Below are 22,447 nucleotides of genomic sequence, written 5' to 3'. Positions count from 1 at the left end.
TAGATGATTTATTAAACATCTCGATCCCAGACTGCATTGGCTTGATGCTTAACCTGCAGCCACAACTTCACCCATCCATGATTTACAGCAGAACCGGACATGATAGCTTTTAAAAACAATATACAATTATCAACTTTGCATGTGTGTATATATTGAGGTCGCGCACTTGCTCGTCCATGCATGCTTTGAATCTGTCATTCAGCGCCTGGAAGATCGTTTTCAAGTTTCATCTATCTTAATAACTTTTTAACACCAATCAAGTTCCAAACTTTATCTCTTAATAACCCCTTTTAACATTAAGCAAGTCCTGCATTTTATTTTCAAAACAAAAATTACGCAGTGGAGTCGCCGTGTTGGATGTATGCTGCTGGTGTTTATAAGAGTGCCACCAGACCTAGTAGTGGTGCCCGTGTGTGCGCTGGCGGAGTGGATTCGATGCTGGTGATTTTGCTGTGTTCAGATTCAAACAATTTTGAGATCGTTACGAATACAAATACAAACTCCGCTGCTCACCCCTAGTCCACATGCACTGACCATAAAACATAATACAATATACCATCCAATACAAACTATACAAGTACACAAAACATTTATAATTTATAAATATCATTATTATCATTATTATTAACCAACATCAATTCAAAAGTCTGATCGACGTAGGTACGAGGATTTCTTAAAGCAAATAAATTTACACACAGCCAGCTATATTGTATAATCAATAAATTTCCTGCTGCAACAATTATGTTTTACCTGTTCCCGCAGAAGTTTAGTTTTTCAACCGCAGCAGTGATGTTTCCTATGCTCTAACGGAGGGTCAGTTTTTCCACTGCTGCGGTAATGATGCTTGCTCTAACCGCTTCCACATCAAAAAAGCTCACAAAACTCTTATCAGCAAACCAACTCTAACCCGTTCGATTGTCGGAGGGGCTTAGCCATACGATCGCAGGGAGTATTGAACTCTCTTAGGATGTTGATAGAGCCCTCCCAATTGGTAATAACTTAACGTATTCAAGTCTACATCAACAGGGGCTTACCCGTCCAATCCCAGCGAGTATTGAACTCCCGTCAGACGGTGCAAAAGCCCTCCCAATCTAAAATAACCAAACATTCACCTCGTTGTCAGCAAGGACTTACCATCTAATCGCAGCATGTATCGAACTCCCGTCGGACGCCGCAAATCCCTCCAAATCTAAAATAACCAAATGTACATCTCATCGACAGCGGGGGCTTACCTGTCCGATCACAGTGAGTACTGAAGTCCCGTCAAATGCCATAAAAGTCCTCCAAATCTAAAATATCCAAACATCCATCTTGTCATCAGCGAGGGCTTACCCGTCCGATCGCAGTGAGTATTGAACTCCCGTCGGACGCCGCAAAGCCCTCCAAATCTAAAATAACCAAGTGTATCAAAAATAACAAAAGGACACCAAGGCACTCTTCTTAATTATAAAACCGCTTTAATAAAGATGCTAGTTCATAATGGAACTTAAAAATACCACCAACATGTTTCGGCCTACATCCAGGCCTTCAAATGTACCAAATGTACACCTTATAGTCAGCAGGGGCTTAACCGCCTGATCACATTGAGTACTGAAGTCCTGCCAGACGCCGCAAGTCCACCAAATCGAAAATAACCAAACATCCACCTCGTCATCAGCGATGGCTTACCCATCCGATCGCAGTGAGTATTGAACTCCCGTCGGACGCCGCAAAGCCCTCCAAATAAAAATAAACCAAATGAATCAAAAATAACAAAGGACACCAAGGCACTCTTCTTAATTATAAAACCGCTTTAATAAAGGTGCTAGTTCATAATGGAACCTTAAAATACCACCAACATGTTTCGGCCTACATCTAGGCCTTCAAATGTACTAAATGTACACCTTATAGTCAGCAGGGGCTTAACCACCTGATCACATTGAGTTCTGAAGTCCTGCCAGACGCCGCAAAGTCCACCAAATCAAAAATAATCAAACATCCACCTCGTCATCAGCGATGGCTTACCCGTCCGATCGCAGCGAGTATTGAACTCCCGTCGGACGGGTTCCGATCGCAGCGAGTATTGAACTCCCGTCGGATGCCGCAAAGCCCTCCCAAATAAATTGTCCACCTCATCGCAAATTGATGGCTTTCCCATCAGATAGCAGTGAGTATTGAACTCCCGTCGGATTGGTTCCGATCACAGTGAGTATTGAACTCCCGTCGGATGCCGCAAAGTCTTTCTAATACAAATCGTCCATGTCATCGACTAACGGGGTCTCACCCGTCCGATCGCAGCGAGTATTGAACTCCCGTCGGACGGGTTCTGATCGCAGCGAGTATTGAACTCCCGTCGGATGCCGCAAAGCCCTCCTGACATAAATTGCCTACCTTATCATCAGTGAGGGCTTACTCGTCCGATCGCAGCGAGTATTGAACTACCATCGGACGGGTTCCGATCACAGTGAGTATTGAACTCCCGTCGGATGCTGCAAGACCCTCCCAATATAATTCATTCACCCCATCATCAGTGAGGGCTTACCCGTCCTATCGCAGAGAGTATTGAACTCCCGTCGGACGGGTTCCGATCGCAGCGAGTATTGAACTCCCGTCGGATGCCGCAAAGCCCTCCTGATATAAATTGCCTACCTTATCATCAGTGAGGGCTTACTCGTCCGATCGCAGCGAGTATTGAACTCCCGTCAGACGGGTTCCGATCACAGTGAGTATTGAACTCCCGTCGGATGCTGCAAGACCCTCCCAATATAGTTCATTCACCCCTTCATCAGTGAGGGCTTACTCGTCCGATCGCAGCGAGTATTGAACTCCCGTCGGATGGCTCTGATTTCAGCGAGTATTGAACTCCCTTCGGAGGCCGCAAAAAGCCCTCCAAATATAAACCGTCCACATAATTTTCAACCGAGGCTTTCCTGTACAATCACAGTGAGTATTGAACTTCCGTCAGACGGTTCCAATCGCAGCGAGTATTGAACTCCCATCGGATGCATAGCAAACACAGCCAACATCAGCCTCATCATTTCTATTTTTGGGGGGTACAGTTCCCGGCTGCTGTCCGAATAAGTTAATTTTGCTTTTTGGGGGGATACTCTGCGTTCGGGGCCATTTCCGAGCTCAGAGCCCTCTCCCCGGACAGCACGCCAAATACGTTTACTAATTTAATCTAACCAACTTATTTGTAAGTGTGAACTCGTGAAATGATGTTTTATTAACGTAGTTCGGGAGGAGCACGTCAAATAAACCACTTAAGTACTTCCAGCTGTCTATAATCAGTAATCAACAGATACTCTAGTACCACCAGATGTCCTCAATCAGTAATCATCATATCTACCCAATCAGGACAAAGGCAAGCCATATATAAGTCACAGTTTGACTCTGCAAAGATCCTCTGCAGTCTTCAGAATCCCTCCACCACCCCATCACCTCTCACTCACCAGGTTAATTCCTAAACTGGGGGGGGGTACTCTGCGTTCGGGCCCATTTCCGAGCTCAGAGCCCTCTCCCCGGACAGCACGCCAAATACGTTTACTAATTTAATCTAACCAACTTATTTGTAAGTGTGAACTCGTGAAATGTAAATCTAACCCTAAACCGAAGTGAAAATTGTAAGAAAATAGGACAAAACAGTTGAGTAACCAATCCGTGAGAATGCCACGGAAAAAGACAGTCCGTAGCAGGGCCAAGGAAAAATGCGGAGATCCGTGAGAATGCCACGGAAAAATGAGCACAAAATTCCGTGACTATGCCACGGAAATTCGTGAGATCAGGTTGTTGTATTCTTTATGCTTTAAGCAATAACTGATGATTTTCATTATTTGTCTGGCATGTCATTTTTCAACCCATTCTCACAAGATGCGTACAAATGACACGCATATCGTGCAATAGATACGCCAAATTCCGCTTTTGCGTGGCGTATCATATGCACGCGAAAGCAGAATTTGGCGTATATCTATTGCACGATAATCACACTGCGTGTCATTGGTACGCTTTTTGGTTAGAATGGGCTGCATTTTTATATGCTGAAACAGGAACTTGAACAGGATGTCTGTGGTAAGGCCAGCTAAAGTGTAACTGTTTTTAACCCTTTTACTGTCACCGTTCCTCCTGAGGAACACCTGACTTTACTTCAATATTTTGGATGTAAATGTTTATCGAATCGTGACAAAGAGTACAAAGAGAGTAATTGATTCATTTATGATAAGAGTGCACCTAAAACATTGATAATCCTACTATATGTCACATGTCACCTTAAAGTGTCTTCTTTAAAACAAGACCAAGATTAGGCTTCTAGCCCAAAAAATGCCAGAGTTATATTCATTTGAAGTGCAAATCAACTTTTCACCCCCCCACTCAAAAGGGTGGTGTGACAGTTATGGGGTTTATAGAGGTGTGAAGTTAGGCTCAGCAAACTTATGTTGACCATCTTAGACTCAGCAGACAAGTAAAATAATTTTTAAACACCCAAAAGTGCCTAACGACACCTAATAAGGAGTTGGTTTGATAGAATAGCCTAGGGCAGTGGTTCCCAAACTTTTTCAGCGTGCGGCCCCCCTTGCAAACGATGCATTCCTTCGCGGCCCCCCAAAGAAAATTTGTGACAAAAACTGTTGTAAAACTCTAAAATTATACAAAAAATATATATAGTGCTTTTTAGGTTTAATTACACAGAATTCATGATAAATTAATGTATTTTATAAAATGTCATAAAACTGGGGCCCCCCATGCACCATCTCGCGGCCCCCCCAGTTTGAAAACCACTGGCCTAGGGGGTGGTACAACCCAATGACAGTATATAATGTAAGAAGAATTTGAGACTTCCTCACTTTTTCCCCATATAGTCTTTCTTTCTGTATGCGATAAGTCCTTGCAAGTAAATAAATCATCTCTGATGGACAGATCCTGGTATTAGTATTATTTTTTTCCACTACATGAACAATTCAACTCTCAATACATTACACAATACAGGGTGGCACACTGGAGTGCAGCTTGCACCCTTATTCAGAACAGATTTCACATATTGGTGGGCATCACCAAAACTCACCATCCACTAACAAAATCTAAACAAAAGCATGTAAATAAAAAAGAAGCCCTGTCTGTAAATCACATTTAAGGTTTGTTACAACATATTAGGCTGTAACTTAACACACATACCATTCAGATAAAAGCACCAAACAGAGGAAAAGGAGCTGATGGGTCGGTTACGGACGTCGTCTTGTAGTTCCCTCTACATCTCCCCCAGCTTGTCGGACGGCACAGGCTGTGACCTGACCAGCAGCGAATCGTGAGGAAGGTGGTAGTGACTGTATTCCCTCGTCGCGGGCCAAGGTTGGGTAAGATATAGATTCACTTACCCATGTTGAGATATGTACTCGTACTACCTCCGGGTGTGATAAAACAGCGCGCCTGTTGAACCGCAGAGCCACCCTAAAACCAGAGCTAAAGCTATACTTACCCAAGCTGTCTTGTTGTTCCAGAGCAGCACACCTATTGAGCCGCAGAGCCACACTAGAACCAGAGCTAAAGCTATACTTACCCAAGCTGTCTTGATGTTCCAGAGCAGCACACCTATTGAGCCGCAGAGCCACACTAGAACCAGAGCTAAAGCTATACTTAACCAAGCTGTCTTGTTTTTCCAAAGCAGCACACCTATTGAGCCGCAGAGCCACCCTAGAACCAGAGCTAAAGCTATACTTACCCAAGCTGTCTTGTTGTTCCAGAGCAGCACACCTATTGAGCCGCAGAGCCACACTAGAACCAGAGCTAAAGCTATACTTAACCAAGCTGTCTTGTTTTTCCAAAGCAGCACACCTATTGAGCCGCAGAGCCACACTAGAACCAGAGCTAAAGCTATACTTACCCAAGCTGTCTTGTTGTTCCAGAGCAGCACACCTATTGAGCCGCAGAGCCACACTAGAACCAGAGCTAAAGCTATACTTAACCAAGCTGTCTTGTTTTTCCAAAGCAGCACACCTATTGAGCCGCAGAGCCACACTAGAACCAGAGCTAAAGCTATACTTACCCAAGCTGTCTTGTTGTTCCAGAGCAGCACACCTATTGAGCCGCAGAGCCACACTAGAACCAGAGCTAAAGCTATACTTAACCAAGCTGTCTTGTTGTTCCAGAGCAGCACACCTATTGAACCGCAGCGTCCCTGGAACCATCTGAAACAGAAAGGAGTATTCCTGTATTGGCTGTCAGAGACCATCGTCGCTCCGGAGCAAGGCACGGTAACTCAGTGGAACTCTTGCTAACCTGTCTTTGTGTGTGTAGGACGGTAGCCGGCATCCGAGACGAGCTGGTACTCCAACAAGGGTGGGTTGAGGCCCGACGTCCATGTATCCTGTGGGAAAGACAAACAAAAGAGAAAGTTATACACCCGAAAGAGCGCCGGTGATACTTACCTGCTGAAAGCACGGGTGCACGCAGCAGCGAGACGACGTACGGCTTGGAGAGCCGCGGAGTGATCCCACAGTGGAGTAGGTAGTTGTCTCGCACCCCTACATCCAGTAATTGTGTTTCCTTTCTGCCTCCAGGAATCAGGGGAGGGCGCCACACGTTCAACTAAACAGGAGAAGGAGAAATAATGATTAGAAACCCCATGAAGTTGCAATACTCACCCCATGAGGAATGAGCTCCGTCCTTTCTTCCCTTGGCCCTATCCTCCCCTGCAGAAATAAAGGAACATGGCAGAGTTATTTTAAATCCCCCCTTCCCCATCCCAGTTATATTTTAACTAATTTAAATAAAGTTTGTTTTACTTGTATTTCCTTGTTCTCGTGTTTGGTCATTGGAGTGTTTTTGGGGACCTCCTCGAGGTGGACCGTCCGGAGGGGCATTAGTGGCCCGCCCCGGTTGGTGACATATGCAATGAAAATAATACTCAAGTAGCGAGTTACTAATTACTCATGAAAAAATATATATATACATACATACATGCGTGCGCGCGCACACACACACACACACACACACACACACACACACACACACACAGTATATACAGTGCGCTCAATAAGTATCAGAACAGTAAATACAAGATGTTTCTGTTGTGGAAACCAGAAATTGGTAAGATAAAGATCAGTATGTCAGAAGTACAAGACAATGGATGCATTACTCCTATATAATGTGGGAATATTGAGACCATTGACTCAGAAGTGTTGAAGTGATGAGCTGTGTCCTGATGCATTAATTGTTCACACATGAAAAGCATAAAATGTGTAGGATCAGTTTGATTCACTTATGTGCATTTGGGTACAACACACATAAGTCACATTTAATGCTGTTGTTCTTTGTTGGTAAAGCATGTATGTGTTGAAATATAAAGAAAGGTTAATAAAATGTGACATTCTGTACGTCTAACATACTGATATTCATCTTACCAACTTCTGGTTTCCACAAGAGAAAAATCTTGTATTTACTGATCTGATACTTATGGAGCGCACTGTATATACTGTGTGTGTGTGTGTGTGTGTGCGCGTGTGTGTGTGTGTGTGTGTGTGTGTGTGTGTGTGTGTGTGTGTGTGTGTGTGTGTGTGTGTGTGTGTGTGTGCGTGCGTGCGTGCGTGTGTGCATGTATGTAGATTTTTTTCAGGAGTAACTAGTAACTCGCTACTTGAGTATTATTTTCATAGCATACTTTTTAACTTTCACTCAAATACATTTTAAAATATTTTACTTATACTTTAGTAATTATTTCTTTAGTTACTTTTACTTAAATAAAGTTGTTGGCTACAATTTCAACCTTTGTTAAAATCTTCATAAATCCAGGCTGTGTTTAGCCTAAATAATCAGATAGATAGCAGCTACTGTATCCTAGCTTGCAAACAAGCAGACTAGGCTACTATTTTTTTGTAGGCATTAGGCAAACATAGCTGCTGATAGTTAGTTTCTCACATTTCATTTTAGCAAGAAGAATGAATAATGGTAGTAATGCATCACATTAATTATTTTATTCAAATTGGTTAAAGGGATAATTCAGCCAAAAATGATATTACAGTTTTTCTCAGTCGCTTTAGTACAATTCTCAGATCAGAATTGAAATTCTCAAAACTACTTGTTCAATTCTCACATCATTGTGTCACTTGTGCACATCAGAAAAGCAGATTCTCATTTCTTTGAACAAGTTGCAAATGCTTTAGTATATCCATGCAAATGATTATGTACAATTCTCTGCTTTTTCCTACATTTTCAGTTGCTTATGTCATGTTGATCAAAATGTATTATAATGGGTCTCTGTTGAATAGTCTCACCCCCCACAACATTTAGGCATTAGTTCACAGTATAAGTCTTTACATGCAAAATGGTTGAACATGTTGTCAAAATACAGGGTACTGTATGGTCAAACATATTTCTATACATTTCCATTAGACATTTTTTCTAAATCTGTCGTGAATTGGTAAATTGCTCCCAGGTGAATCTTGACTTTCTCTAACAAACAGGAACGTCCCCAGCAAGCAAAAACCGAGACGTTGAAATGACTGCTAACTACCCAATATAGTCCGGCAATGAGTAACCCACTTCTACCCTAAATAATTGAATTTGGTTACATGCCATTTTTGCCAAAATAACTTGAAGATGTATGATATTCCAACATGTAAGCAAAGTGTGTTCAAGGTGTTTGCTTTCATTTCTTTTACATGTTCTAAAAGTATGTGCATCATCTATTCTTGGGCTATGGTTAGACATCTTTTAGACATCTATCATGTTCACATTTATACTTTTGTTTTTTTTCTCTTTATGCTATGCAGTGCTTGCAGTGTTGTCTTTATCTTTCTTTATGGCAATGACATGGTCTTTCAACGAATTACAGTACAAACAGTAAAAGCGTAAATGTAAATTTTGTCCAGTCTCTTGCAATCACACTCAAACATAACTTATACTAAGGTGTAACTTACAATTTACAATACTTGTCGTCAAAACTTTTGCCATATAGTTTCCATCAGAGTAATATTGACAACATGACTAAACAATTTGACTGTCTTATCCGTACCCAATGACACGTGGACTTGTCATTTTGATGGCACTGACATGTTTATTGACCCAGATATTTACTTTTGAGAGATGAACTAAGGATTTTGAGTAAGAGAGTGGCTTTTGCAGGTTATCCATGGTGTTTTGCTATTTGTACAAATTGTTTTGAGAAATGCACTTACTGTTTTGCAAATTGTGAGTATGATTCGAGAAATGTACCAAAGCGACTGAGAAAAACTGTAAACCTATGATTTACTCACCTCCAAGCCGCCTGAGATGCACATGCCCATCATTTTTCATCAAACACATTTTCAGTTATTAAATTTGGAGAAACCTATCAGTGACTTAAGATATTGATAGGAAAATTTATGTAGGGATTTGCATGACTCAAGTCATGTTCTTCTGTTATTATTAGTAGTAGTTAAGGTGATTGTTCAAGTCCGTGAGTTTTTTTTTTTTGGTGGGGTGCCCTTTTTTTTAGGTCAAAGCAACTGCCCCTCAAAATTCCTGTGCACGTCCCTGACTTTTATTTAGGTTTTCTTTTTTTACAAAGCCTCGCCCCCTCTTTTGATCATTCATATAAAAGTCACTAAAAGGGTTTGTGATTTTATTCACCTCCTGACAGACCAAAGATGGAACTGAAAATCTTCATTGTTCTCTTCTGCGCTCTTTTCACTGGAGGTACAAAACACAAAATCCTATTTAGTATTTACTGTTTTATTAGTTACAAAATACATACCTCATTCTGTTTCTTTTTTTTCAGGACATTCACTCCAATGTAATGAGTGTTCAGGTATAATGGGTTCTTGTGAAAGCAAAGTGAAGATGTGTCCAGGCACTGAAACATGTTCAAGTGTAACAACTGTAGTATTAACTGGTGAGTTCAATTAAATTTACTGAAATATTATTAGGGCCATTTAACATGAATGTTAGCTTAACTCAACTTTCATTTAAACACCACATCTTCACTCATGTTATTTACAGCTCCCATCACCGCATGTATGTATATGTATGTATATATATGTATGTGTATATATACAGCGGAGAAAATAAGTATTTGACACATCAGCATTTTTATCAGTAAGGGGATTTCCACCAGATGTAGCCATCAAGCCAAATATTCATACAAAGGAATCAGAACATTTAAGTATACAAGTTGAGTCATAATAAATAAAGTGAAATGACACAGGGAATAAGCATTGAACACAATTTATTAAATACTTTGTAGAAAAGCCTTTGGGTGATTACAGCTTCTAGACGCCTCTTGTATGGAGAGACCAGTTGTCTGCATTGCTCAGGAGTGATTCTGGCCCATTCTTCCACACAAATGGTCTTTAAATCTTGAAGGTTCGGTCAGGTTTATTCTACTTGTATACCGTAATAAAATAAGACACACTCAGACCACGAATAAGGGTTTCACAATTCTCGAAAGGGAAGCACCAGAGAGCTGTCTCATAAAGATATGCTCAGGCTGTCTTTCTCTGATTCTCTCTCTGCGAGCCCCTTTATTTAGATGGGCTGACAAGCACAAAGATATGTGCCAAAAGAAATTATATGCGTCATGGAATGATATGAGTCACACACAAACAAAACATCTTATATTATATAATAGTCCAATAATCCACAGGCTTCTGCAAATGCTCTCACGCAAACTTTAACCGAGCCTTAACATGTTTTGTTCAGCAATGGAGACTTGCATGGTGAGCGTGCATGGACGTGCTCACAGGAACATTCAATATTCTGGAAATGCACCTATAACCATTCCCATCAAAATGGGATTTCTAAAATCGATAAGATTACGAAGATCTTGAGAGAGTTATTTGCTTTTACCCATCATGTAATGTTTCCTGTGTGCCTCCTGGGTAACGAGTAAAGCAGCTGATATCAATTAGTGCTGATAGAGGGCAGAGTTTCTCTCTCAATACTGACAGATTTCAGGTGATCTCCTGGCTTTTTATGCCATTTTGCACCTTGTTCTCTTTATGTGTTCAATACTTATTCCCTGTGTCATTTCATTTTATTTATTATGACTTAACTTGTATACTTAAATGTTCTGATTTCTTTGTATAAATTCAAAATTTGGCTTGATGGCTACATATGGTGAAACTTTGTGTCAATAGCCGACTTAGAAATCACCTTGCTGATAAAAATGCTAATGTGTCAAATACTTATTTTCCTAGCTATATATATGGGAACGCGATGAATTGATGCACACCCCTATATATTTCTGTGACGTACATCCCAAAAAATCTTTTAAGAAAAAATAATTTTCAGAAAACTTAATTCAATTATTTTTTTCAGTGCATAAACGTTTAACTGTGATGTCCACTCCTGAAAAAAGCTCACAAAATCAAGCTATATGTGCTATTTTAAATAGTGAAATAAAGTCCTTCCTTGATTAGAGTTGTTCACTCTTTCATAAATAAATAAATGTTCCAGAGGTTTAGTTTCATGCACAAATAGCATTAAAAACAACAGAAAGAGAGTAAAGAAGGACTCAGTACCTTTTTAAAAGGGATTTTTTGCACGCACTTAGAGGGTTTTGCAGCTAAAGACAGTCAAATTTGTTATAAACGAATGAAATTACTAAACTGGCATCTGTGAAAATAAGGAATTTCAATAACTGACTACTAACCTTTTCAGTGTCATTACAAGGAATTACTAAACCTACGCAATGCTCATTTACAAGAAAACATGTCAGATGCACTTAAAGGCGGAGTGCAAAATGTTTGAAAAATGCTTTGGAAAAGGGAGTCAGGCCGACTACCAAAACACACTTGTAGCCAATCAGCAGTAAGGGGCGTGTCTACTAACTGACATCCTTGCCGGGGTTGCGTGTGTGGGGCGGGTCTATCAAAAGAAGGTCCAGATTCTATTGGGGTAGAGACGTGTTTGTTTAGGTGATTTCAAATATCAACATTGGCTTTTAAACATTGTGCACACCGCCTTTAAAGGGTTTTCCTTCTAAACTCACCATAAACTAATGCAGTTGAAAGGAGTTTCTTGAAAGCAGACTATTTGTGTGTCTATATTATCTATGAAACGTCTGAAATTCTGACTCAAGAGTAAAAATCTGTGTTGTATTTTATTTCTTATAAACTGTTGTTTGATCGTATGATGTTGTCTTCACGAGTAGATTATCAGAAATGTTTCACTATGATGTAAGATGTCTGTACTTCAAAATTTTAGTACCCTCTCTGGCAACACACACACACACGTTTGCTTTACAAATCACAATGGTCAGGTGTAAAACATTAATCATATTCTTTTTTTAGGTGGCAATGAAATTAAAATGCAGTCTAAGGGTTGTACAGTGAAGGAGAATTGTGTAAGTGGATCTCTTAACCTCGGATATACAAGGACAGTTACATCTACACGGTGCTGTAACACAGACCTATGTAATAGCAAAGACGCCCCAGGTATGTCTTTTATACACATCACTATATGTACACTCACCTAAAGGATTATTAGGAACACCTGTTCAATATCTCATTAATGCAATTATCTTATCAACCAATCACATTGCAGTTGCTTCAATGCATTTAGGGGTGTGGTCCTGGTCAAGACAATCTCCTGAACTCCAAACTGAATGCCAGAATGGGAAAGAAAGGTGATTTAAGCAATTTTGAGCGTTGCATGGTTGTTGGTGCCAGACGGGCCGGTCTGAGTATTTCACAATCTGCTCAGTTACTGGGATTTTCACGCACAACCATTTCTAGGGTTTACAAAGAATGGTGTGAAAAGGGAAAAACATCCAGTATGCGGCAGTCCTGTGGGCCTTGTTGATGCTAGAGGTCAGAGGAGAATGGGCCGACTGATTCAAGCTTATAAAAGAGCAACTTTGACTGAAATATACACTTGTTACAACCGAGGTATGCAGCAAAGCATTTGTGAAGCCACAACACGCACAACCTTGAGGCGGATGGGTTACAACAGCAGAACACCCCACCGGGTACCACTCATCTCCACTACAAATACGAAAAAGAGGCTACAATTTGCACGAGCTCACCAAAATTGGACAGTTGAAGACTGAAAAAATGTTGCCTGGTCTGATACTCGATTTCTGTTGAGACATTCAGATGGTAGAGTCAGAATTTGGATTATTATGAGAATGTGGATCTATCATGCCTTGTTACCACTGTGCAGGCTGGTGGTGGTGGTGTAATGGTGTGGGGGATGTTTTCTTGGCACACTTTAGGCCCCTTAGGGACAATTAGGCATCGTTTAAATGCCACGGCCTACCTGAGCATTGGGGTCAAACACAGTATTAGTATGGTGTTCTTAATCCTTTAGGTGATATATACAGTAAATATGCTAGCATTAAGCTTAGGTTTTCCATAAAATAAAAGAATAATATTAGTTTTTTTTCTACAGATTACGGCTCTAACAGCCCCAATGGAAAACAATGTTACTACTGTGATGGACTGAATTGCTTCAACATATTAAACTGTTTAGGAGATGAAGACTACTGCTTTAAAGCTATATGTGAGAATCAAGTCATTTTTCTGTCTTTCTTTGCATTATTATAGTTGATTAGGTTACATTTTAATTGCACTATTATTCAAGACATATCAATATGTGATAACATGAATCAGAGAACATGGTTTTCTAATTTACAGTATCTAGTTATCGCAGAAATATATTTATTATATATTTTACATAGGATAGGGTCATGTATTTAAAATGTTTTGTGAAATCCATAACCATGAATATATACTGTATGCATTCTATATGTGTTTTATCGGATTATTTGTGTGGTCAAGTTTTGGATGATTCACTTGATCAACTTTTGTTTTCCTTACATTAGAAACTGGTGAGTCTGTGACTCTTAAAGGATGTGCCTCTAAATCTATCTGTGATGCTGCAACACAAGGGAATGAAGATTTCACGAGCTTCTCATGTTGTCAGGGGAATCTGTGTAACGGTGCTAAAAGCATCACACAGAATCTTCTCTTTCTCTTCTGGCCGCTCTTCTTCTACATCCTGATCCATTAAATTCAGCAAAACTTCACTCTACAGCATAAATGTGAGATATTGTGGTGGGATTAGTTTTATGCATCTTATCACTGCAACAGCAGTATGTGACATATTTTGGATTTAAAAACAATGTTTTATTTCATATACCTTAATTTTCATTATTTTTTTTTAGAAAAAGAAAATACTGCAAATAGAGAAAACATGAAATAAAATGTAACCACAGACACCACTATACACTTGTTAATTTTTTTTTCAATAAGTCTTTATAAGCCTTAACATTTGACAGTGATATTGTAATGAACGAAGTTAACTAACTGTAATTATTGGTATGAACCAGCAGGTGGCAGAAGATAGGCATACATATGCAGGCACCTGCATACATTTTTGTTTAAAGATATATTTTTTATTTACTGTGACACAACTTTAATGCAGACTTGTACCTCAATAATCTCCGGGGTCAATGATTACAGCCCTCATTTGCACAGTGGGTATCTTTTTTATTGTAACTGAACTATTAGAATGTTCACACCACAGGACCTGTGAATGATTTTATTATTAGAACCCCCCCCCCTTTTAGGGATCGCACACCGGCCGCGCCGTTCTAAAAAAATCAAAAACATTGTTTTCTATGAGTATACGCACACCGGCGCCGCCAGGTGGCGCCTGTCCGCGCCGCCCAGCTGTGACTCAGGAAGTCGCTCAAATCCCTGTCACACCATCAAGGTTATTATAGTTTTGCATTTTTCATTAGTTTTTATTTTTATTTCGTTTTGACTTTTTGTTTTCAAATTCAGTTTAGTTTTAATTAGTTTTTGAAGTGGGTTTGCAAGTTTAGTTTAGTTTTTATTTTTTGAAAATGCTAAGTTTTAGTTTAGTTTTTATTAGTTTTAGTGTTAAGGGCGATTTATAGTCGTGCGTAGGTCCTACGGCGTAGCAGCGACGGCGTAGGTTCCACGTCGGTTTTCATTTATACTTGTGCGTCGCCGTCCGCGTCGACGTGCAAACACACGCGAAACCGCTGGTTGGCAGTAATCACGCGTGTAACCACAGTAGCAGCAGAAGTCGTCACAGAAGAAGAAGCTAAGCAAGTAAACCCACAAACGAAGAAGAAATAGCAACTTGTTGTGTATAATTTGAGAAGACCAGCAATGATGGAAGTAAATAAACAGCGACTTATGTTTCAGTTTGAGTTAAATCACTCCTCAACTTAGCTCGTCTTTGTTTTCACCGTCTCAAACGGAAATACCTATGACGCAGTTTTTTTACCTGACGGGAGGGGTTCTGGTGGACCAATCACAGCGCTTACGGTCCGCGTAGAGCCGACGCGCTGTTAGAAAATTTGTGAGGTGCGCGTCAGGCTACGCAGAGCTACGCACAGGCTACGGATAGCCTACGCCGTAGGACCTACGCACGACTATAAATCACCCTTTAGTTTTAGTCTTTTTCATAATTTGGGTTATTTGTCAGGGGCAAGATTCAAAAAGGTCAGAAAAAGAATTGTGTAATATTAACTCAACAAAAACATCATACATTTTTAGAAAAGATTAATTCAAAAATAAAACCAGTACATAAAATGTACATATGGGCACAAATATGTAAACCAGTGATTCTCAAACTTTTTCTGCGTGCGGCCCCCTTGTGTACGGCGCATTTCTTTGCGGCCCCCCAAAGAAAATTTATGACAAGAAACTGTTTTAAAACTCAACTTTTAATTAAACAAAACATATTAAATGATACGAAGTAGTGCTGTTGATTAGTAGTCTTATTTTTTTAGGTTTAATTGCACAGAATTCATGATAAATTAATTTATTTTATAAAATGTCATAAAACTGGGGCCCCCCTGGCACCATCTCGCGGCCCCCCTGGGGCCAGTGTACACCATAAGTATCAGGACAGTAAAGACAAAAGTTTGCTGTGGAGACCAGAAATTGGTAAGATGAATATCAGTGTGTCAGAAGTACAGAAGTCACATTTGATCAACCTTTGATTATGTTTCAACACATACATGCTTTAACAACAAAGAAAAACAGCCTTTAATGCTGACTTGTATGTTGTACCCAAATGCAAAACTCAAAAGAAATGGATCAAACTGATACTACACGTGTGAACAATTAATGCATTAGGACACAGTTCATCACTTGAACACTTCTGAGTTAATGGTCTCAACGTGGCCACATTAGATAGTATTAAAATACAAACGTGTTGTGTTATTGAGTTGGAATAGTGTGCATGTTAAAACAGGTGACATTTCTGTACTTTTGTCTGTTTATCTTTTAATGTTTAGACACTTCTTGACTCTACAGCAAACTGAGGATTTTTGCCTGTTTGTCTGAAAACGTAATGTTGATGTATACAGCTTATAGCTGAAATATCAGACAAGTAAACCGACAGTGTTTTGCATTCAGTTATGCATATTAAAGTTCACTCAGAGAATATCCTAAAATGGTCATCGACAGTTTACACTTACATGAAATACAAACTGATTTTAGAAAATAACTCATGTTTTCTTATGTTGTGAATCTCATGTCACGTGTGTGTGTGTGTTGTGAGAAGCACTTACAGTACAGTAGACAGAATCAGACGTCAATCATCAATGGACTTTCTTCATTCAGTCACGTGTACACAGTGCTTCTGGAGGTTGTGCGCGTTTAAATGTTTCTGACGACAAACAGGTCGCGCGTATATAATGGCGGGTACACGTGTGAAGTTTAGCTTTTAGTTAAAAGATTAGTAAATTCATATTCACATAATACAACACTCTTTATGTTCTGCGTGTTTCTAGACAAAAGCAAAATCGCATCAAACGATTCAGTTGTTGCAGCGATCTAAACAATTCATTTAAACTGATTCGCGAACCAATTCAAAACGTTTGGCCCGTTTGCTTTGTAAAGAATCGATTCAAAAGACTCATTTATTTGCAACACCTTGTAAGGAATCAACTTAAACGAGTCATTAATTCGCGAATGTGTGTATGTGACACTGCGTGAATGAGAGACGCATGGAAAGGAATTTGAAGCGTTATTTGCTCTATAAAAGACAAAGACGAAAACTAAGGACATTTAATCTATATTTTTATTTTATTTTAGTTAGTTTTGCCAGACACACATTACAGTTTTAGTTAGTTATCGTTTTTTTGTGATGACTCGTTTTTATTTTTATTTCAGTTAACGACAATGTTTTTTCCCATCTAGTTTTCGTTTTTTCGTTAGTTTTCGTTAACGATTATAACCTTGCACACCATACAGTGCCACTCACATAGTTTAACATTAAATAACATCATTTTTGTCCCAAATCATTAAGGATTAACTTTGGCTGCTAACGTATATTTTGCATTTTGAAGTAAACGCTATCTGACGAAGCTTTGGCTATTTAATTTGCACTTCCGGTTTACGGTACCTCCGAGTTGTCCTGGACGCGATTCGACGCAGCACTGCGCGGCGCTGAGCTGCGCGGCTGGTGTGCGATCCCCTTTAGAATGCCGCCCCTCTTTTAGGGACTAAAGGGGATCGCACACCGGCGGCGCAGCGCCGCGCCGTTCTAAAAAAATCAAACACATTGTTTTCTATGAGTATACGCACACCGGCGCCGCCCAGCTGTGACTCAGGAAGTTGCTCAAACCCCTGTCGCGCCACACAGCGCCACTCACATAGTTTAACATTAAATAACATCATATTTGTCCCAAATCATTAACAATTAACATTGGCTTCTGACGTATATTTTGCATTTTGAAGTAGACACTATCTGATGAAGCTCGCGCTATTAAATGTGCACTTCCGGTTTACGATACCTCAGAGTTGTCCTAGACGCGACGCGGCGCTGAGCTGCGCATCCGGTGTGCAACCCCCTTAAGGCAGTGTTGGGAAAGTTCACTTTCTACATGAATTAGTTCAAATCTCAGTTCACAAATTTCAAAATTAACTAGTTCAGTTCATACTTCAAAATTTTGAACTAGTTCACAGTTCCAATGAACAAATTTATAGTTTTTTTTCCATATTATTTAAAAAAATGATTGCCGTTAAAGCCCATAAAGAACCACAGACAGCAATTATTTTATCAGTTTTAGCACTGAAGCTAAATGCGTCAGATTTCATCTTCATATCCAACTTTAAATCCTTATCCAACCAGGGTTTACATTAGCATTGACTGTCTTAAAATTTTTGTATTTGCTTGCACATACCTTGAAAGGCTAGCCGGGTGCTTCGAGGGGGTCGCAATCAGGGTGAGAAGCATGTAGGACAACTTGCATATCGCACACCGCACGTGCACATTATATAGTGTGAGCCTAGTCAAAGTCTATTTCAAGATCCAAAATATGCGTTAGCAGACTATGTGTGTTATTCAATCTTAAATAACTGCTTTGTTGCCTAAATGCTGCTTTCAGCCTCATGCTGCATTTTGTTTTGATGACGCATGCAGCGATGAAACACTGGTGGCGGTGTTGCCAGATTGGGTGTTTTTTCCGCTACACATAAGGCCTGTTTACAGTGTGTTTAGCCGGGTTTTCTACTGGAAGACTCAGGAGGGCAGGGTTTCATATTTTATTAAAGCTTCCCTGGGCTCCGCCATTGATTAGCGGACCACCACCTCCTTCTAGCATTCCACTGACTCCCATTCATTTTGGCGTCATTTTGACAGCGAATAACTTTACATCTGAGGCGTTTAAAGACTCCATTTGTCCATTAATTATTTCTAAAGAAACACGAAAATGTATAAAAGGGCTCCATTACCATCTACACTCACCGACCACTTTATTAGGTACACCTAACTAATATCCGGTTGGACCCCCTTTTGCCTTCAGAACTGCCTTAATCCTTCGTGGCACAGATTCAACAAGGTACTGGAAACATTCCTCAAAACACAGTTGCTGCAGATTTGTCGGCTGCACATCCAGGGCACAAAGCTCCCATTCCGCCACATCCCAAAGATGCTCCATTGGGTTAAGATCTGGTGACTTTGGAGGCCATTTGAGTACAGTGAACTCATTGTTATGTTCAAGAAACCAGTCTGGCCATTCTTCTCTGACCTTTGGCATCAACAAGGCATTTGCGACCACAGAACTGCCGCTCACTGGATATTTTCTCTTTTTCGGACCATTCTCTGTAAACCCTTGTGTGTGAAAATCCCAGTAGATCCGCAGTTTCTGAAATACTCAAACCAGCCCGCCTGGCACCAACAACCATGCCACTTTTAAAGTCACTTAAATCACCTTTCATCCCCATTCTGACGCTCGGTTTGAACTGCAGCAAATCGTCTTGACCATGTCTACATGCCTAAATGCATTGAGTTGTGATTGGCTGATTAAAAATTTGCATTAACGCGCAGTTGGACAGGTGTACCTAATAAAGTGGACGGTGAGTGTATCTTACGTTATGACCCAGTAGAAGCAGTTTTTGTAAAAATAGGGTAACGATTGCATCATAACCTGCGACTCTCTGTCGCTGTGTCCATTTCACAAACACCAGAAGTTCACAGTAACATGGGCTTGAGCTTCTCATTACACCACCACCTAGAGGTTTGGCATGCTCTTGACGGCATATATAAACGGGTACGTATTTTTCTGAAAACTGACATGTGCGTACAAATTTACAGTGGCGTGTTTACCCACCACGCAAACCACGCAATTGCATGGGGCTCCACGGGCTTGAGGGGCCCCCTACTGGCCACAAGGTGTGCGAAAGTATGTTACGTTTATTCAGACCCAAATCTAAGGTACGGATGAAGCATGCACGAGCACGATATGTGCGAGTCTGTACACAGAATAATATATGCGCGCATCCTTGTGAGGGCACATATAGGCTACTTCATGAGCGAAACTCTACGGGAAAACGCACCTCTGCTCAGCGCTCACAAATGCAGCCACACAAGTGCTGGAATGAGCGCTCCCTCGACTCTCTCTGCTCTCGTAGCTGCACAACATTGACTCTATGGTCAAGTTTACTTTAAAGACTTTGGGCTTCACACCTGTGATTGGTGACACGCATTTTTTGTTCCACGCTCGTACAGGTATAAACATGATAAAGACACCACGCAGGGGTTTTAATCATGTCGAAAATAGATCAATCATATTGTGTATCTCATTATTGTCATCAAATCTCATCTTTAATGTTTGTCTAGTCTACGTATATGCTTGTTGTATCTCACAGTAAGTTTGGTTTTACAATATGAACATGAGAGTTATGTGATTCCCATCCATAAAGTCAAGCAATAACCAACTTACAATGTTGTTTGCTGGTGTTTGTTAGTTCAGCTTGTTAGATCAGTCTGAATCATAATCTAAAGCTTCGTCTTTTTCCTCATTTAGTTTTTTTAGTAAGATGTCAGACATTGAAGTTGCAGTATTAATTACATTGTTTGAAATACATCCTGTAAGACATTTGCGAGCAAAAAATATATCTGAGAGGGGCGTGAAACATTTTTTTAAACCAAGAATTTTTGTCATACCAAACTGTAACAATTTAGTGTTATTTTAAGCAGTGTAAAACAAAATAAATCCGCTTTATATATAGCTCACTTAATTCTATATACTGAATATTATTGTTGTGCAATTCAAATGAAAAACCTTGGGCAATGCTGGGGCATGGGGGGCCCGGTTCTTGGACTTTGCTTAGGGCCCCCAAAATGGTAAACACGCCACTGCAAATTTATTTTTAAAACCGGAGAGGTTGAAATGTCCGTTTATGGAAATAGCTGCCCACGTGTAAATGTAGTCTAAATTAGCATTGACGAAGATATTAAATGATGTATTATGTTTTCTGTAAAACGTTTTCAACAATGTTTTAAAAATTCTGTTTAAAGTATTCAAGAACCATTTATTAAGGAACAGCACAAAGATTGTGATATAAATCTTCTTCTAAAAGACCACTGAAACAGTCAAGACCAATGTGTTTTGTGTAGTAAAGTAGAGTAAAACCAAAAAAAACTAGTGATTGATTTAGAAGACATATTTATTTACTTTTGGTGATGTTCAGTGTAAATCTGGGTCCAGAGATAAAGACTGTTGTAAAGCTCTGGACTATATTGTACAGTACATGCAAAAATTTTCCAACACAAAATCCAAAACAAAAGTTGATTCTCTATAATACACTTATCAACATTTGAAGTGGATCAAAAAAGTTCATCAACGTTCTCACAAGAACAGATATTGTTTAAAAGACAGCTTTTATTAAGGTTTGATCCACTTTTAATGTTGATTGGTATATATTTCATATTTAAACCACGGGCTGTTTAAATACCCGATTCTGATTGTCTGGAAGTTGTGCAGTAGAATCGTTTAAAGATGAAAAACTAGACATGACAATTTGAATTTTACAAAAAGAAGTAAGTTCCATGCCTAACATTACTTAATATTTTTGGATTGTATTATTTGAGTAAATGTAGGCAAAAAAATAAAAAATTAAGTAGAGATCACATGTTAAAAAAGCACAGCAAACAGTTTTTAATCAGCAGCAGAGGAAACTGCGTCTCTTTCAGGATGACAAACACCTCAGAAACTCCTCAAAAATGTGTTAAATTTATGACTACCTACACTTATTTTTCAATGAAATATTGGCTGTGTCCTTGCGTAAACAACTTAAGGGTTATTTATCTGAATACTTTCAGAGCCATACTGTAATGTTAACTGGGTACAGTAACAGCTTTCTGTCCACATACTGTTAGAATTACCGTGACTATTTTTATTTTACGTATTCAGGTCACCAAAGTGAAGAGTTGCTTCAACAAATTAAAATGTGTAAACTGACAAAATGACTGTCTTTCTCTACATTGTTTATTAAAGTAGATTAAATTACACTTCACTTTACAGCATTAATTTAAGATATTGTTGCAGGATTAGTAAAATAAAAGAGCTTCATTCAGCTTATCACTGCAACTGTGGCATATTTTGGAATAAAAGGCAATGTTTTATTTAATATAGCATCATTTCCATTGTATTTTTGGTGTTATATTAGTACAGTAGGAAACATTTTTACTGAAAACAGAAAAAACATTAAATAAAATGTAACCACACCACTATTACACTTGCTTCGATTTTTTCAATAAGGGTTTGTAAGCAAATAAAATTTCTAAAATAAGTTAAATTACTGTAATTATTCATATGTTACCAAACCATTAACTGTGTTTCATAAAATATTTCTTAGTAAATGCTAGTCTTTATGCATAAAATACACATAAATTCATATATATATATATTTGTTATATGAAGATTGTATTTCTTATCATACAAATTATCATTTTACATTAAACGTTTGTTGTTTTTGTTGTCTTGCATTGTGTTTGTGTTACTATTGCATTAACAATAAAGATGTGGTTTTCTGCTTGCTCAGTCTCTGTAGTTTGTATTTTTCTCACCAATAGTTATAGTAGTCCAAGCTGGTAACCAAACTAAATTTGTACCTTTATCTTCCATTGTATGGACACAAAAATACTGAGATATTTCTCAAAATCTATTTTATTTTGTGTTCCTCAGAAGAAAGAAAGTCATAAAGGTTTGGAATGATATGAGGGTTAT

General features: G+C 39.3%; 1 protein-coding gene across 1 annotated transcript in view; it reads left to right on the top strand.

The window, feature by feature from the left end:
• The first annotated feature begins 9,523 nt into the window (after window positions 1-9,523).
• Window positions 9,524-22,447, top strand: part of LOC129445425 (urokinase plasminogen activator surface receptor-like) — a 52,575-nt gene continuing 39,651 nt past the window's right edge. Inside the window, exon 1 of the mRNA XM_073871518.1 lies at window positions 9,524-9,645. Coding sequence (XP_073727619.1) covers window positions 9,597-9,645 — 49 coding nt within the window. The 5' untranslated portion in view covers window positions 9,524-9,596. The remainder of the gene's footprint in view (window positions 9,646-22,447) is intronic.

The sequence above is a fragment of the Misgurnus anguillicaudatus genome, chromosome 9 (assembly GCF_027580225.2).
Source record: "Misgurnus anguillicaudatus chromosome 9, ASM2758022v2, whole genome shotgun sequence".
In the NCBI taxonomy this organism is placed as follows: Eukaryota; Metazoa; Chordata; class Actinopteri; order Cypriniformes; family Cobitidae; genus Misgurnus; species Misgurnus anguillicaudatus.
This window is presented reverse-complemented; position numbering and strand designations above follow the sequence as displayed.